The sequence below is a fragment of the Sinocyclocheilus grahami genome, unplaced genomic scaffold, assembly GCF_001515645.1.
Source record: "Sinocyclocheilus grahami isolate Dianchi unplaced genomic scaffold, SAMN03320097.WGS_v1.1 scaffold242.1, whole genome shotgun sequence".
NCBI lineage: Eukaryota > Metazoa > Chordata > Actinopteri > Cypriniformes > Cyprinidae > Sinocyclocheilus > Sinocyclocheilus grahami.
In genome coordinates this window covers 200,413-217,410 of record NW_015505421.1, presented here as the reverse complement: position 1 = coordinate 217,410, position 16,998 = coordinate 200,413, and the positions used below count along the sequence as shown (strand labels likewise).

The 16,998-nt window shown below is 36.8% G+C and overlaps 2 protein-coding genes across 3 annotated transcripts in view; both read left to right on the top strand.

Moving 5' to 3' along the window:
- The first annotated feature begins 383 nt into the window (after window positions 1-383).
- Window positions 384-8,239, top strand: LOC107597967 (synaptotagmin-11-like). Of its 2 annotated transcripts, none has more exons than XM_016289183.1 (4): window positions 384-598; window positions 5,041-5,954; window positions 7,343-7,463; window positions 7,783-8,239. In XM_016289183.1, exons 1-4 carry the CDS (start codon window positions 565-567, stop codon window positions 8,091-8,093), a joined length of 1,380 nt encoding a protein of 459 aa, XP_016144669.1. In that variant the 5' UTR covers window positions 384-564; the 3' UTR covers window positions 8,094-8,239. The 2 variants fall into 2 exon arrangements, with proteins under 2 accessions (XP_016144669.1, XP_016144668.1); XM_016289182.1 differs by having other exon boundaries at window positions 7,343-7,469.
- Window positions 8,240-12,985: 4,746 nt separating this feature from the next.
- Window positions 12,986-16,998, top strand: part of LOC107598008 (uncharacterized) — a 10,307-nt gene continuing 6,294 nt past the window's right edge. Inside the window, exons 1-4 of the mRNA XM_016289247.1 lie at window positions 12,986-13,083; window positions 14,622-14,659; window positions 14,744-14,942; window positions 15,142-15,224. Of these exons, the coding sequence (XP_016144733.1) occupies window positions 14,636-14,659; window positions 14,744-14,942; window positions 15,142-15,224 (306 nt within the window). The 5' untranslated portion in view covers window positions 12,986-13,083; window positions 14,622-14,635. The remainder of the gene's footprint in view (window positions 13,084-14,621; window positions 14,660-14,743; window positions 14,943-15,141; window positions 15,225-16,998) is intronic.

Below are 16,998 nucleotides of genomic sequence, written 5' to 3'. Positions count from 1 at the left end.
TATTCACATATGGGTTTTCTGTTTTCTAATTGCATGTGATCATTTAAATTATACATTGTCCTGAGCTATTTATAAAAGAATAAATGCATTTTAAAAGACAGGCTATAGAATGATGGTTTAAACTATTACAAAATCAATTTTCAGAAGGATCATGACATATTGATCAAATGTATTTCTTCTGTTTTTTGCACACATTAAAATTGTAGACACCTCGCAATCCCAATATCTAAACTTCTAATTGTATTTTTTAAACAAAGTCTTATGAGAAACGTACTTTATGTAGCTCTGCGGATCTGAAATTGCTGGAAAATACAGGACGGTAAGGTGTTTGGATGCTGTCTATGAGATGCGCGCTGCTGGTGGGCGGTACCTACGGTCAGACTCCCGATCTGACGCAGTGTATCCCGACGCTCAGCATCCGACAACGGCCTGGATCGGACCAGACACGAGGACACCGCGTACCGTAGAGATGTAGCCATGAATCATCTACATTATATCAGCTGAACGAAGGACCGTCGACATTTATTGTTTATTCCACGGCTTTTATTGCGCCCAACCCTAAAAATGACTGAGATCACTGAAATACGCGCGGCGTACGGTGAGTAACGTTAGATAGCGCAGGCCTGAGCCTTCCCGACACGCCTGAGATAAGCTGGACTGTAGGGGCTAGTTGTCACACGGGGAATTGATCACAAAAGCTCTGTCCCAGTTATTATAAGGGTCGAGTCAAAAGCACAATTATGCAAATGTGTGTTTTCTTTAGCAGTGGTCATCCGTGCTGGTTTCAATCATTTGTAGTTCAAAACCCTCTTATAGGAACATTTAACCTAAAATGAAAATTCTGTCGTAATTTAGACACCCTCATGTCCCATAAGAGTTTCATTTGTATGGACAAAAAAGGTTTTAATTTTTTATTTTGCTCTCAGCTGCTCTTTGACAGATGCCATTTAGGGAAGTGGTTGTCAACCTTTTTGGCTCCAAGACCCCCCACTTTCCACAGCAATATTCAGAGACACCATGTTTTTTCCAGTCTTTCATGATTTATAGGATAAGTATTAAGGACAAAGACTTTTTAAAAATATTTCTCTTTTTTTACCCACACTTTCTACCCAATAAAATATTTTAGAGTTTGACATAACTTGAAAATGTATATTCCTTATTTAAAAGAGAGAGAGAGATTTCATAAGATTCTACTAATTAGTCTCCTTCATATCCCTTCATATCCAGGTTTTTCTAGACAGTGAGAACTCTGGTTCTTCAAAACAAAAAAACTTGTTGGGATTTCTTAAAATAAAATAAAATCTTGATTTTAGTTGTTATAGCATATTTAAACCTTGTTTTTGCTCATTTTAAAGCTTATTTTAACACCCAGCTGGGCCCTGGCCCTGTGGTTGAGAACCACAGGTTTAGGGTGTTTGTGGTGTTCAATGTAAACAGACAGTAATAAGTGTTGGGGTTAAGAGGATCTTCTCGCCTCTTTCAGATGTGATGGGGCAACTTACAGTCTCTAATTATAGAAGTGGCATAAGGATTTTAAATATTGGTATAAAACAAAATATGTTGGGATTATGTTTAAAACCATTTTGTTTATTCTCAGAATTATACAAAATTGATTTCCTCTATACTACACTCTTAAAAATAAAGGTGCTTCACGATGCCATAGAAGAACCTTTTTGTCTAAATGGTTCCATAAAGAACCTTTAACATCTGAAGAACCTTTCTGTTTCACTAAAGGTTCTTTGTGGCGAAAGAAGGTTCTTCAGATTATAAAAAGGTAAGAAAGAGATGGTTCTTTAAAGAACCTTTGACTGAATAGTTCTTTGTGGAACCAAAAATGGTTCTTCTATGGCATCGCTTGAAGAACCTTTTGAAGAACTTTTATTTTTAAGAGTGTACGCCTGAATTAAAACAAATTTGTGAGAACAATTTTAGTAGAGAAGCTGAAAATGGATTAGAACTATGTTGTCACTCTGGTTTATATGTTTCACTTTAATCACTAAACTGATATAAAAAGCATTATCTTTAAGGAAATGAAACTTTTTAGGGCTAATGTAAAGGCATAACTGAGTTAAAGTGAGGGTGTGAGACAACGTGACGGAAAGGAGTGTCCACCTTCATCTGGCATGAGCCTCCGAGTGACGTTTACGCTCCAAACACAGCTTCTTCGCCCACTCTCACTGTGGGCTGCACATGTATACACAGAAGAGGCACCGTGTGTTTTGGATGATGTGCAGAGTCATGTAGGATTTACACAAGGACCTTGTATAGAATCCTGTAAGACAGTATTAAGTGTAGAAAGCAATTTCTTTACCATTTTTACAATGGTGGATCTTATCTTGTTTGAGATACATCCAGATAAGCTGTGATACATTTTTTTATTAATTAAAAATGCTTTGGGTAACAGCTCAAAACCTAAAATCAAAGACTTTTTAAATTTAATATTAATATTTTAAAGTCAGCTTGAAATGGAAATTCACCCTAGCTATTTTCTTAATGCAACTTAATGTTCTTACTGTAAACAGTAAGTCCATGCATGTTTATTTTTATTTTTGATCTCATAATCTGTCATAACTCAATCTTCCTGTGAAACAAAAGATTTCTCTCTAATAATTTTTGCCCGACTTCTCCAATCATTTAGTCAGCATTCTTGCAATAGACCGCAGGCATGATTCAGATTTGCCTCCATCCGATTAACAACCAATGCACTAACCAAGCCCCGCCCCATATTTTTTTCCTTTTTTTGATAATCCATTTCACTTGAATGTACTTAACATGTTAAAAAAAAAAAAAAAGAAGAAGAAAAAAAATATCTGCTACTACTTCCATTATATCACAACTTTAAATGGGACAAGATGAAGGTTATTCTAGACATTTTGCTGCATCGTTGTGGTATGATTTATCCACACTGAGACCACAGTGCTGGAACAACTTGCAGTACTCATTTCTGTCAGGGTTGGTAAATTGATGTCCTGAATTGATTACACTGCTGTAGACAGTACTGTGTATTGACATTTTCTGGTATGGGAAAGTCAGAGCATGCATCATTTAACTCATCGTCCTCAGACAGATGCGCTTGTTTGTAATTTAGCAGATTCTTTTTTTCTTTCTTCCTCAAGGGCGTAACATTGATAGGGCTCTTTTAGCAACCCTCGCAGGTCTCTCCTTCCTGCAATCCAATCTGCAATGTTTTAAGCAATGAGCAATGACTTAATCATTAAGCTACCATCACCCTAGGCAGATGTATATCTGGTTTTTCTGATATTTGATCACTCTACTGCGTGAACACAGTCTAGACACACCTGGCAGGGCTCTAAAGGGATGTTATTTTGATTTATATGCTGAGAGATACAGGGTACACCGAAAATACAGACATTGAGATGTCACTGAATAGTCAGAAGCTTTGCTACTCTCAGTACATTGATTAAAAACTCAAGCAAAACTGTGGACAAGTGTGCGTGCGTGATGTGGGTGTCTCTCCTCTTTGTTTGTGTGTGCTTTTGGTTCATATGTGTCTACGCCCCATGGGATGTTTCCAGGTAATTGGAGCAGCTGTTTTTTTTTTCGGAGCCAGCCAAGTCTTACATCATCTAGCGAGTGGGGTGAGGGTCTTTGTCTGGGGTTGGGTGAGAGTGATGAAGCAAAGAACAACAGAATGGGTGGAGTGCTGGCAAATATCTTTTTCTGTCTGCCTCACGCTGTTAATTTTGGCTGTAGCTCCATCATGCTGTTCTTTCTGGGCAGTGATGACTTTTGCTGCCTTTTTAAAAAAGCTTTGTCTCCCTTCACCATAGGGCTGCACGATTATGACAAAAATCATAATTGTCGATTATTCCCTTGAAATTGTAAGTTCGATTATTATACTATTATCACAATTTACATTGAATGATGTTCATACCATTGTTTGAAGCCAATGCATGCCGTATTTTTATATGAACATAAGCTGAAAACACTAACTGAAAAACTTTTATTGCTTTTTTATAGTATTCAGCATAAAGATTCATTGTTAAGCAAATCATGTTTGAGCAGCTCATCTTACATTGGCCATATATCAGCAACAAACACTCGAGTGTTTCCTTTATCTTAGTCTTAATTTAACATGAGGACAGAAAGCTTCAGTAAATAAACTGTCCTTCAGACTTTTATCACTTACTGTAAGTGCAATTATTTGTATTGATTTTATATCAAAAACTTTCAGGTGGTAGAAATAAGTCTCATATGTCCACCAAAACTGCATTTATTTGATCGAAAATAGAGAATACAGTAAAAACAATAATATTTTGAAATAAAAAAATATGATGGCAAAGCTCAAATTTCAGCAGCAATTACTCCAGTCTTCAGCGTCCCGTGATCATTCAGTAATCATTCTAATATGCTGATTTGGTGCTCAAGATACATCACTTATTATCAGTGTTGAAAACAGTTGAAGCATCCAGTTCAGCAGTTGAAGACTGCTTCATATTTTTTGTGGAAACCTTGATAGTTTTTTCAGGATTCTTTGATGAATATAAAGTTCAAAAGAACAGCATTTATTTGAAATAGAAATCTTTTGTAACAGTATAAATGTCTTTGCTGTCACTTTTGAACAATTTAACGAGTTCATGCGGAAAAAAAGATGTCTTTAAACAACATTGGTAATGTAGCATACCATTTACATCCCAATGACAAACACTCTGATGCAGCTATATATTTACACAGAACCAACCAAGTGTAAATACAAGAATTTTAATGATATTTTGTAGCTGTGGTGTTACAGAGTGAGACCGGATGTAGTCGTCTCTGTGTGGGATGATTGTGTTCCTCCGCATCTGAGGGTGGAGTGGGCATGAAGTAGATATAAAGCGAGTCTGCCGTGGGTTTGTCAGTGTCTGCTTGTTCAGAGCTGTTGTGCTTTCACCATCTAGCACGAGAAAGACTGTTTTGTTATTTTCGATTTAAGCTTGTGAACATCTCCAGGTATGAATATGCTGTGTGTGTGAATGTAGATAGATGTGAGTTGTTCATCAGTCAGTTTACTCTTCTGTCTCTGTTTTTCTCTTTTAGATATGTCCCCAGTGCTGGCGGGGTTTATCGGTGCTGGTGTGTTGGTCGTTGCAGTCATTGCAGTAATCTTTGTGTGGACTTGCTGTCAAAAACATTACTACAGGACGAACTACAAGCTTCATGGAATCCAATCGGATCAAAGTGATCCTCTCACAGACCCTCCATACAGGTTTATTCACATGCTGAAAGGAATGAGCATCTACCCTGACACGCTTACCAGCAGCAAGAGGATCATACGAGTGGCACGCCAGGCCAGATCCCAGACCACCGACGGTCAAAGCAACAAGGGTCGCCCACTGGTGCTCGTAGATATGGACTCGGCAGCAGAAAGTGGCCTGCTGGGAGAGAAACAAATGCAGATGAGGCTCGGGGAAAGTGGCCATGTGGTTCCCAAGCTGGAGAGGGAACTTCCCGTGTTTGCGGATTACTGCCGTCTGGACAGCAGCTCTGCTAGCAGCAGTCAGACCTCCAGTACTACGGTTTCCAACACGGCTACACCCTTCACCCCCGCAGATGAGCCCAGCCGAGGAGATCTCAGCATTGCAATCGACTATAACTTCCCCAAGAAGGCATTGGTGGTCACCATCCTGGAGGCTCGGGGGTTACCGGCAGTGGAAGGCCAGGCGGGGAGTGCCGACCCCTATGTGAAGATGACCATTCTCCCCGAGAAGAAACATCGCGTTAAGACTCGGGTCCTGAGGAAGACTCTGGAACCTGCGTTTGATGAGACCTTCACATTTTATGGCGTGCCATACAGCTCCCTGTCGGATTTCACTCTGCACTTCTTGGTGCTGAGCTTTGATCGGTTCTCACGAGACGATGTGATCGGGGAGGCAATGGTTCCGCTGGCAGGTGTGGACCCGAGTACAGGCCGGGTCCATATTACACAACAGATCACAAAGAGAAGTATGCAGGTGAGAAAGAGCATTAACACACACACACACACACACAATACATATGAGCCACAAACTCAGTCTATCTAATTAAACCTAGATCAAATTCAGATTTTTACTACATTATATAGCCCAATGAAGTGCATTATAAAGTGCTTTATACATGGAGCGCGAAAAAAAGATCGAATTATTCTATCTGCCATATGCCTTGTGCTTTATATATATATATTTTTACTTTTTACCTTATTTGTATATTTGTATAGTTGTATTTTGTATTTAATCTGTACCTATCTGTATTTATGTTATCTGTATGCACCAAGGGTCTGAGAGTAACGCAATTTCAATTCTCTGTGTGTATGTGCTGTACATGTGGAAGAATTGACAATAAAGCAGACTTGACTTGACTTGAAAGCAAGAATAAGAATTTTTTTTTTTTTACTATTATTATTTTTCATATATATTGTACAAAATTATAAATAGATATTTATAACAATAGTAACACTTTACAATAAGGTTCATTAGTTAACTGTATTAGTTAATATGAACTAAACATGAACAATACTTCTACAGCATTTATTGATCTTAGTTAATGTTAATGTAAACATTTACTAATACATTAAAATCAAAAGTGGTATTTGTTAACATTAGTTAATGCACCGTGAACTAACATGAACAATGAATAACTGTATTTGCATTAACTAGCATTAACAAAGATTGATCAATACTTTAACAAATGTATTGCTCATTGTTAGTTAATACATTAACTAATGTAAACAAATGACACCTTATTGTAAAGTGTTACCAATGTAATAATAACAAGAAATGTAACAATCATTTCCTGCATTCAGTTTGTGCTGGCGCTGTGTGACTGATTCATCTGGGTTCTTTTTATAAGTCTGACACTTGTATGAGCTCAGCACTGAATCACTGTGCATCACTGTCTCATCCTCCTACTGAAGTTTGTAGTCATTGATAAATGTGCGTATCCTCCTGCTCACTGAGTGGGTTTAGATGATGCGTAGACAATCCAGTTGGCACGTACATGAAAGGCTCCTTGTGCCTCCACACAGAACCCAAGCTCTGAAGGATGAGCTGCGAAGATTAACAGAAAACAAGTTATTAACAAGTCATCAGCCCACTCATTTTGTACTTATTATTAATGCATCTGATCAGTTCCTTTGCTAACACACCATGTGCTGAAGAGCTGCTATCACATTATCACTTACCTGCTTATTCTGCAGTTCTTCCATCCAGTGCTATAGAGGTGCATTGAGAACCCAGGGATATTCTTACATGTATTGTAATGTTGATTCAAGCCAAAGAGGTTTATTCAATAATTATGTTGTCTTAAATACTTAAACTGGTTGTCTCTTTTTAACTTTTGTGTCTGTGTATTTGCATTTCTGCAGTGCGTGAGCCGTGGAGAGCTGCTGGTCTCTCTGTCCTATCAGCCTGTTTCTCACAGACTGAGTGTGGTGGTGTTAAAAGCGAAACAACTTCCAAAATTGGACATCACTGGCCTATCTGGAAGTAATTGTACATTTAAATGATTTTTATGTATTTATTTTTACTGCACTCGTTTAAATGTTTTGGGGTCAGTATGATTTGTTTATGTTTTTAATGAAGTCTCTTATGCTCACCAAGCCTGCATTTATTTGAACAAAAATTTTGATAAATAAAAATTTGTAATGGTGGTTAAAAAAAAATTACAGACCCAAAACATTTGACAGTCAAATATACACTACATTCTTAACAAATTACATATTTTTTAAATTATAATATATGAAATGAATATTAAAGTATTTTTAAGTCTGTCTTATTTTTAAACCTGTCTTATTTTGTGTCCTAGATCCGTATGTGAAGTTGAATGTGTTTTATGGCCACAAGCGCATTGCCAAGAAGAAAACGCACGTGAAGAAATTCACGCTCAATCCAGTCTTTAATGAATCCTTCATCTACGATGTGCCAGCGGAGTTGCTGCCAGACATCTCTATCGAGTTCCTAGTCATGGACTTTGACCGCACTACTAAAAACCAAGCCTTGGGACGCCTGGTGCTCGGCGCAAACAGCCCCTGCCCCTTGGGAGCCGCCCACTGGCAGGAGGTCTGCCAAAACCCACGGCGCCAAATCTCAAAGTGGCACACGCTCAGCGAATATTAGAGCTTGACCACGCTCTCTCTCCACACACACGCTCAACACAGGCACACGGGAAACATTTAATGATGAAAGAGAGAGTTTTGGGAAAAGATGCCTTTGTTACCGTCACTACATGGAAGGTAGCTGATTATCAGGAGGACTTGTAAAAACAAAACAAAAAAAAGACTTGAGCCAACTTTTATGTCATTGCTAATGCAATGATGGGCCTTGGAAATGCATCTTTTTAAAAACACAAGTACACATTTACATTCTCACCTTGCTCACATATACACACACATACACACCGCCTAAACACAAACATACATGACAAATAATAAACTAGACGAAAATAACAAAAAACATATGCACAGACTGTTAGAAGTTTACGAGGTTTGGGATTCTGTAACTGTCCTTATAAAACTTAACGCATGTCTCAATGCTCCATATTTCACTCCAGAACAGGACATTGTGTGGATTTGTGATGCTGGCGCACATTAAACAGACTCTTTTTTCGAGGCATCTGATTTACGGAATTCCACATTATTTAAAGTCAGTGGAAGGAGTTTGTTTTGAAGGAGCTTGTAACGAGCGTCTTATGATATGTACTGATTCTCCACTGTATGAGAAATACACTGAAGTGACACAGAGGTTGTATGATCTATGCTAAATTGTGATTTGTTCTGTTCTGCTTTGGCTGGAGATGTTTCGGAGATTCCTGCTGTGTCACATTCTCCACAGCTACAAGTTGAGTCATGTGATTGTACAACAATAACCCCATTGGCAGCACTCTGGGCCTGATTTATTGCTTGTGCAATGACTTCATCATGCACTTTGAGTAAATCTGGCCCTGAATAACTTAATCTGCACTGCTATGCTACAAACACACTCTGAATGTCACTGTCTGTATGAATTTCATACATCAGAGCTTCACTTCACCGTAAAAGAGTGGTTCACTATTTTGAGGATTGTACTAGCCAATGTCATTAGATGACCTTTTTAAGGTGGATTGGATTAATTTTTATTTTAAATCCTGTGTGATATAGAGATAGACAAAGAGGTGTGTTTGTAGTTTGGAGCTGGAAAGCTCTGGTATATTACGGGGTCATTCAGAGCCCTTTGGTGTGATGTTTGGGAAATGGAAAGACATGTAGCGTTTTATCATTTGTAGTTCATAAAGTCAAGGGGGAAGATGTTCATGTTATTCTATCAATAACAACAGTCTGTTCTTCAAGCATATCTCCTTCACCTCACTTTTTTGTCTTATACCACTTTGTCACATCTCTTTTATAATGAGAACTTGTAAAGTCATGGTTTGCCAGTGTGCCTGCCGATAGCCTGGGCCTTTATCTCTGATTGGTGCTTCTCACTGTTAATGAGGTCTGAATCTGACATAGAGTGTACTGTGTTTTATATGGAGTAAGAATTAAGATTGGGAACCAAAAATTCCAGAGCTGATTCCATTACAAAAAAAGAAAAAAAATACTGGAAACAAATCTCCTTTATTGATTATTGCAAGTGCATTTTTTGGCTAACACTTTATTTAAAAAATTCAAAATTTCCTACACAATTTATTCAGCACAGTGCCACAACACCGCTACTGAATTTGCATTGTGAAACATATAGTGAGTATAGTCCAGTGTAGTCCAATTACAGAATAAATGGCTCATGATTCAGCCCTTTCATTGAGTCAAACCATACAGTGTGACCTGTGTAGTACAAATCCCGAACGAATAATGAGTCAGTTCTTTTTAATGAATCAAAAACACAGCAGTTTAGTGCAATTCCCAAAAAAAAGGGCTCTAAAAAGGGCTTTTTCTTTTACTGAATCAAAATCCTTTACCACAACCAGTATATTAGGATTCGCAAACAAATAACTCTTAATGAGTCAGTTCTTTTTAATGTATCGAACACACAACACATCTATAGTACACTCTTAATAATGAAGGTTCTTTATTGGCATTGATGGTTCCATGAAGAACCTTTAACATCCATGGAACCTTCCATTGCAAGAAGGTGGAAAAAGGTTCTTTAGATTATTAAAATGTTCTTTACACTAAGAAAAGAAAATGTTTCTTTTATGAAATGTTCACTTAAAGGTTCTTTGGGGAACCAAAATGGATTCTTCTGTAACTATTCAGAATAGTGACTGACTGGTTGTTCATATGACAACATGTAGTTACTGATTGTGTAGTTTAAAGATACATATTATGTGTTTTGTTATTAGTATTTTATAAATATTAATAAAATCACGTGTTTGTTTAGTACTTTTGTCAAATATATTTAAGGTCAGTTATTGGATTGCATTTATGTTGCCTAAAAAGACTATTATAAGAATTGTTTTCAATTGACTTATTATTGAAATGAACTCATCAGTTGAAAATTGGCAATGTAATTTCATTTTCCCAAAATATATTTTCCTTAGAAGAATTGTTAATCAGAATTGTTAATCAACTGTTAAAGAACCAGAATCAGGACCGAAACCAGAACATTTAAATTATTCTCGTATTTCTATCCCAAGCAGGAAATGTGCCCAAGATTCAGGAGAGCCAGCAGAGCAGAGACAATAACAGATTACACAGGAAGTGTCACTTCCTATACATACATCCAAACATTCAAGATCAATTCCCCGCAAATTAACCGCTAGCGGTCAGCTGGTTTTGTGGCACATGGTTTGTCTATCATAGAGATATTAGATTCTAAACTGTAATTCTGGATGGAAAAATGCTTCTTTCCATTCAAGCTTCTTACATGCTCATGCCACACTCTCTGTATAAAAGCGCACCCTATCCACTAAGTAATGTCTTTCGTATAGAAGATACTTTTTTTGTGTCGGATCACTGATATGACAAAATGGAAAGATATTAAAAGATTCAATCCATGTGACAATACACACATGAAAACAACAACAGATTAAAGTATTTTTTTAAAAACGTGACATACACAATCACTTTGGTGTTCAAAAATTAATTTGCAGGAAACATCAAAATGTTGTATTAGTGCAAACTAAAAAAATATCTTGTGAATATTTGACATATACTGTACTGCAAAATGCTGTGAGATCTTTGCTAATGTTACACACCCACCTGTATGTTAGTGTTCTTAACACCCACTGAATGTGCTAAATAAACGTGATACACAATTTAATTCTCTCTCCTAGTATATTTTCACTCCAATATTATTTGGATATTTTCAAAATGTGCTTCTGGTCGAGATGAGTTGAATAAAATTAAGAACCTTTGGAAAATCAAAAAATGCCAATATTAAGGTTGTCTTAAAGTAAATGAATGGTATTAAAGCTAAACCGAAGCAAATATCTGTGGTGTGAGCAGTGACGTCAATTAAAATGAAATATTTTACACCAGTTACTAAATTGACCATGAGGGGTTCTTTTGTCTCCCTCTTATATCACTGATTCAATTATTGATAGTAAAAAATTCTGATATTTAAATGTTATCAAACATGTTTAACTGGGAAATGAAAAAATACAGTAGTGCTCCAGAAGCTTCATGGCAAGTCTGAGAAATTCCCCTAAAACGTGACATACACAATCACTTTGGTGTTCAAAAATTAATTTGCAGGAAACATCAAAATGTTGTATTAGTGCAAACTAAAAAAATATCTTGTGAATATTTGACATATACTGTACTGCAAAATGCTGTGAGATCTTTGCTAATGTTACACACCCACCTGTATGTTAGTGTTCTTAACACCCACTGAATGTGCTAAATAAACGTGATACACAATTTAATTCTCTCTCCTAGTATATTTTCACTCCAATATTATTTGGATATTTTCAAAATGTGCTTCTGGTTGAGATGAGTTGAATAAAATTAAGAACCTTTGGAAAATCAAAAAATGCCTATATTAAGGTTGTCTTAAAGTAAATGAATGGTATTAAAGCTAAACCGAAGCAAATATCTGTGGTGTGAGCAGTGACGTCAATTAAAATGAAATATTTTACACCAGTTACTAAATTGACCATGAGGGGTTCTTTTGTCTCCCTCTTATATCACTGATTCAATTATTGATAGAAAAAAATTCTGATATTTAAATGTTATCAAACATGTTTAACTGGAAAATGAAAAAATACAGTAGTGCTCCAGAAGCTTCATGGCAAGTCTGAGAAATTCCCCAGGCTCAAATGATTGTTTACACTTATTAAAAAGTCCAGTTTACTGAGTCATTTTTTAAGTTGGAAAATGAGGCAAACTGATATGAGACTACATGACTCTCCAAAGAGAGTCTTTGTGAAGGGTTTCAATTATGACTTGGCAACGTGAGATGACCTTAATATACTTCATCTCCAATGAAATTCTGATTTTCTTGGAAGAAACCTCAAGCTTCTGGTAGGCCATGCTTCCTCATTCAGTTTCTGAATCAGAACAGGAATGCTGATATAAAGGGGGCTGAACACCCATTAAAACTTTTGAACTGTGACATTAGAATCATAACTGACTAGACTCTCTGTACAGAGCAGATATATTCATACATCACAAGTTTAAGTGACATTTAAGTTACATTCTTTGAGATTTGTTGTTCATACAATTTTGTACAATTATACAACTCTACTTGTCTGTTGATCACAATAAAGATCTGCATTGATATATATTATCCTTCTACAGATTCTAAAGAATAAAGATGGTATAAACGATGATACCCCACGCATGTCCTAGACTATTTTTCATCTGAATCAATGTGAGAAATGTCATATGTGAGAACCAGACACAATCATACAGTCCTAAGACTGTCTTTGTCACTGTTAGGTAAACCAACAAACTAGCACACAACGCCATGAAAACGTCTCGGCATACGTAGACTGGCCGCACCCTAAATGAGGGGCATCACATGCATCTACCATGAAAAATGACAAAACCATCCAACCAAACCCTCATTTCAGACACAGCAGACAAGGACTGAGACCTAATATAAAGGGCAAATCTAGAAGGTTTGTAATAAAGATATTTTTTATTTCTACATTTTACCATCACAAAGGACTCCCTCATTCATCTTAAAGGTAAGAACTGTTGCTGTTTTGACACTCCGCTTACTGTCTATAATAACCAAAAGCATGACAAACGCACAATTTGTAGTCACACAACTACTCTCAGAAACTAGTTTATTCTAAAATAGTTTTACAATCTTAATAAATAAATGTCAATAAAAATACATTTTTTTTTTTTTACCAAATTTGTGCAACATTTTAAATGTATTACCTCGTAACTATAGCTGACGACCAAAGAGTATCTGAGAGAGATTGATCATTTTGGTTTACTGTAACATAAACATAGACAGGTGCTTAACATATAGAGTCCTGAACCAGGATCAGTTACCCTTGCATCTTATTTAGATAATGAAAGGCAAGCATGACCTGAAGCATTGGAGACTTGATCAGTGGTCTGTTTCAAATTCACACAAGCTTTACAAGTCTAGTACCATGTCTGGTCTTCATCTTAAAATTATTTTTCTATTTATTTCACTCACAACACCATTTTAGACCATTTTATTAAGGCCAAAATTAATAAAAAATTAAGATTATAAATGTGTTTTTGTTGTGATTATTATCTTTAAAGGGTTAGTTAAGCCAAACTTAACATTTCAGTTGCGTTGCTGTCTATGCAGGGTCAGACAGCTCTCAGATTCCATCAAAAATATCTTAATTTTTGTTATGAAGACGAACGAAGGTCTTACAGGTTAGAAACGACATGAGGGTAATTAATGACAGAATTTTCATTTTTGGGTGAACCAACCCTTTAATGTGATTTTTTTTATTCTTATTTATAAAAAAATTTTTTGCAGATAAGCTCAGTACTGACTTCCACTGGGATCTGTAAGAGTGAATCTGAATGCAACAAATTTGATATTATAAACGGGCCTGTGAGAATGCTTTGATCAGATTTGACACAGATGGATTTTATTCCATGAGATAACATTCTGAAGAACCCTTTGATCTGGAAATTCCATTAGATCTTAAGATATGTTTGAGAGACTTCAAAAACATTTAAAAATGCCTGTTTTTGGATGGTCTCGTTGCTTTTGGTTGAAGGTCTGGGGCCATTACCTTATATGATATTTCAGGGGCACCAGTGATCAAATGACAGATTCTAAACCACTGACACTTTTTATCCCACAATATTGTTTACTGCAAGAATGTTTCTCAAATATACCTCAGAAAATAATTAAAAATAAACTGGTCTTCTATGCATTATTTTTTCATAAAAGTTTAAATGCCATGGTATTTGATCACACTAATTTTCAAGGCTTCATGACTTCTATTTTTTCCCATATTCTATACTTTTTTTGAATGGTAGATCATTTTGGCCTGTGTGATTTAAATGCTTAATGTAATTTCCACAGCAAGGGTTTCTAACATAGACTGGTATTGTCTTGTGACATCAGCTGACTTGGCATGGGCAGGTCAAATATTCAATCCAGAACAGTATTGACATCGCTGAAATTAAATGATGCTGTCAGACGTACGAAGAAGAAATAAAAAAAATAAAAGTAGCAGAAACACTCTATATCATACATGAATGTTTTACGTTCTGCTTCCAGAGCGCAAAGAAGACATGTCTAGAACAAAAAACAGTGAGGTGAGTTTTCTTGCAAGGTCACTCCACACTGTTCATCTATTGCATCATTACCATGTTTAATAAGACACTGTCTTTCCTGTGCAGGGGAATGTGCTAAAGCGTGTGGCAAAACTGCCACTCATCAGCTCAGCGCTGCAGCAGGCCTCTTCTGTCTACATGGGCGTGAAAGGTCGTTACCCGCTGCTCGGGTTTGTAGGAGGTGTAGCAGAGCTAGGTGTCCGTAGTGCATCCACAGCAGCCCTGAAACAAGCAGCACCTCTGCTACAGAACCTAGAACCAGAAAGTGAGTCCCTCATATGGTATCTCTAACATTGAAATAACATAAACCTAGACAAATCTAAAATTTTCAATGGAAATCAAATGCTTATAGTCAGGACATACTTGGACAAAAGAAACAGATACACTTCTAAAACATTGATCAAAATGCATGTCTTTAAGTGTGATAATGGTGATTTCATTGTACAGTATGTCTGCCTTTGCAGTTGAGGCAGTGAACCGTTTTGCACTGGTGGGTTTAGAGCAACTAGAGAAGTTTTTCCCGATTCTCCAACAGCCCACAGATGAGGTGAGTGTGTGAGAGAGTGGAAGAAACTGGAGCAATGGTTGTTTATCGCAGCTGCCACAGCTTGGCTGTCTGGAAAAAAAGCCAACATATTTATTTTAAATAACAAAATTTGTTGAGTTTTAATTTATTTCAATTACAATTATTATATTAATAATATTTTTCAAATAATTTAAATAACTAATTAGAATTTAAGAATTTAAATTGAACTAAAACGATACATTATTATTATAATTTTGCACATACACAAAAAGTAAAGTTTTTTAATTATTTTATTGTTTAAAATGACCGTCAGTACATATATAATGAGTTTGCTATTTTACCTTAATAGATTAAGTACTTGAAGAAAATCCATTAAGCGAATTAAGAGATAAGAATTTAGCTAGATAATTTTGTTTTATTTATAGATATTTTACTTATTGTTAGAATTTATTTTTAATTTATTTATCTGTATCAGTAGCCTTTGCTAATTTGAGGTAATCAAAGTTAGGTGATTATTTTTTGTCTGTGTGCATGAGTAATTTTTAAGGCTGATGCTGATGGTTTATGCTTTACTTCAGTTTTGTGCTTTTCTCATTTGTGGTTCTGCACATCTTGGCTTGCTGTGACACTGAATTAGTTGAATCAAGCTGCCCTTAAAATGTAGTGACTCAAGATCTTTTGAACAAAAGGTTATAGTCGATTATTAGCTGTCAGAATATCTTTTACAGTTAGCAGAACTTGACTGTCACGTGATATTAACCCATCACATGACAGCACCATACCGTTTTACGCTGGTTAGCAATCCAGCTTAAAGGGGTCATATGATGTTGCTAAAAAGAACATTATTTTGTGTATTTGGTGTAATGAAATGTGTTTATCCGGTTTAAGGTTCAAAAAACACATTATTTTCCACATACTGTACATTATTGTTTCTCCTCTATGCCCCGCCTTTCTGAAATGCGTCGATTTTTACAAAGCTCATCAGTCTGAAAAGCGAGGTGTGCTCTGATTGGCCAGCTACCCAATGCGTTGTGATTGGCCGGATACCTCAAGCGTGTGACGGAAATGTTACGCCCCTTACCATATTGTGATGCCGTGTCCCGGCCGGAGTGAAGAGACAAAAACATTAAAACCCATTATAAACGAGGCATTTGTTGCATCCAGTGGGGACATAATTACGGATTATAATGACTTATACTGTCTTTTTACGCGTTGCGTTGCATCGTGCAGCGTAAACATAAAACCATGTCTGCATTTGTGATCAGAGAAATGACAAACAACAAGCGCTACTCTACACTGCTCAAAACTCGCATTTGAATCGTCAGTGGCAAATTCTTTAAATATAAAAAACGTACTTACAGTCTGTGAGTCAGAACAGCCAGCATTGTAGTCTACTCTACCAGGATCAGGAAACAGTCCTCCATAAAATGTGCTGCACACATCTGAATATTTGGGTTGAACGGTGGCGGGCTTGAGTGAGCGATGAAGGAGAGGCCGGCGGGCTTGCGGCAACCACATGTGACGACCACGGGCTGGACTCCGCTTCGTCCACGGTGAAAGCCGATCTGGCGAGCCACAGTGCGAAGTTGATGTATTTCCTCAGCAACCAGCACGGATCAGCTCTAGGCATGACGAAGCAGATATAGTCCTTTTTTGGAAGGCCAAACAAAGTAGTTTCACTTTCGCAACGAAACATACAGCGTCTTCACGACATGGCGGCGGCAACAATACTAAAACGAGAATAAAAGTTACGCCTTCTTTCTTTGCGTGAACATTTGGGTGGCATTATGCAAAT

Excerpts from the sequence above, each read along its gene's own strand:
- LOC107597967 (XM_016289182.1), top strand. The coding sequence starts at position 565 with ATGACTGAGATCACTGAAATACGCGCGGCGTACG. Across the intron at positions 599-5,040 it reads TGAAATACGCGCGGCGTACG|ATATGTCCCCAGTGCTGGCG; the intron begins GTGAGTAACGTT and ends TTTCTCTTTTAG. Across the intron at positions 5,955-7,342 it reads TCACAAAGAGAAGTATGCAG|TGCGTGAGCCGTGGAGAGCT; the intron begins GTGAGAAAGAGC and ends GCATTTCTGCAG.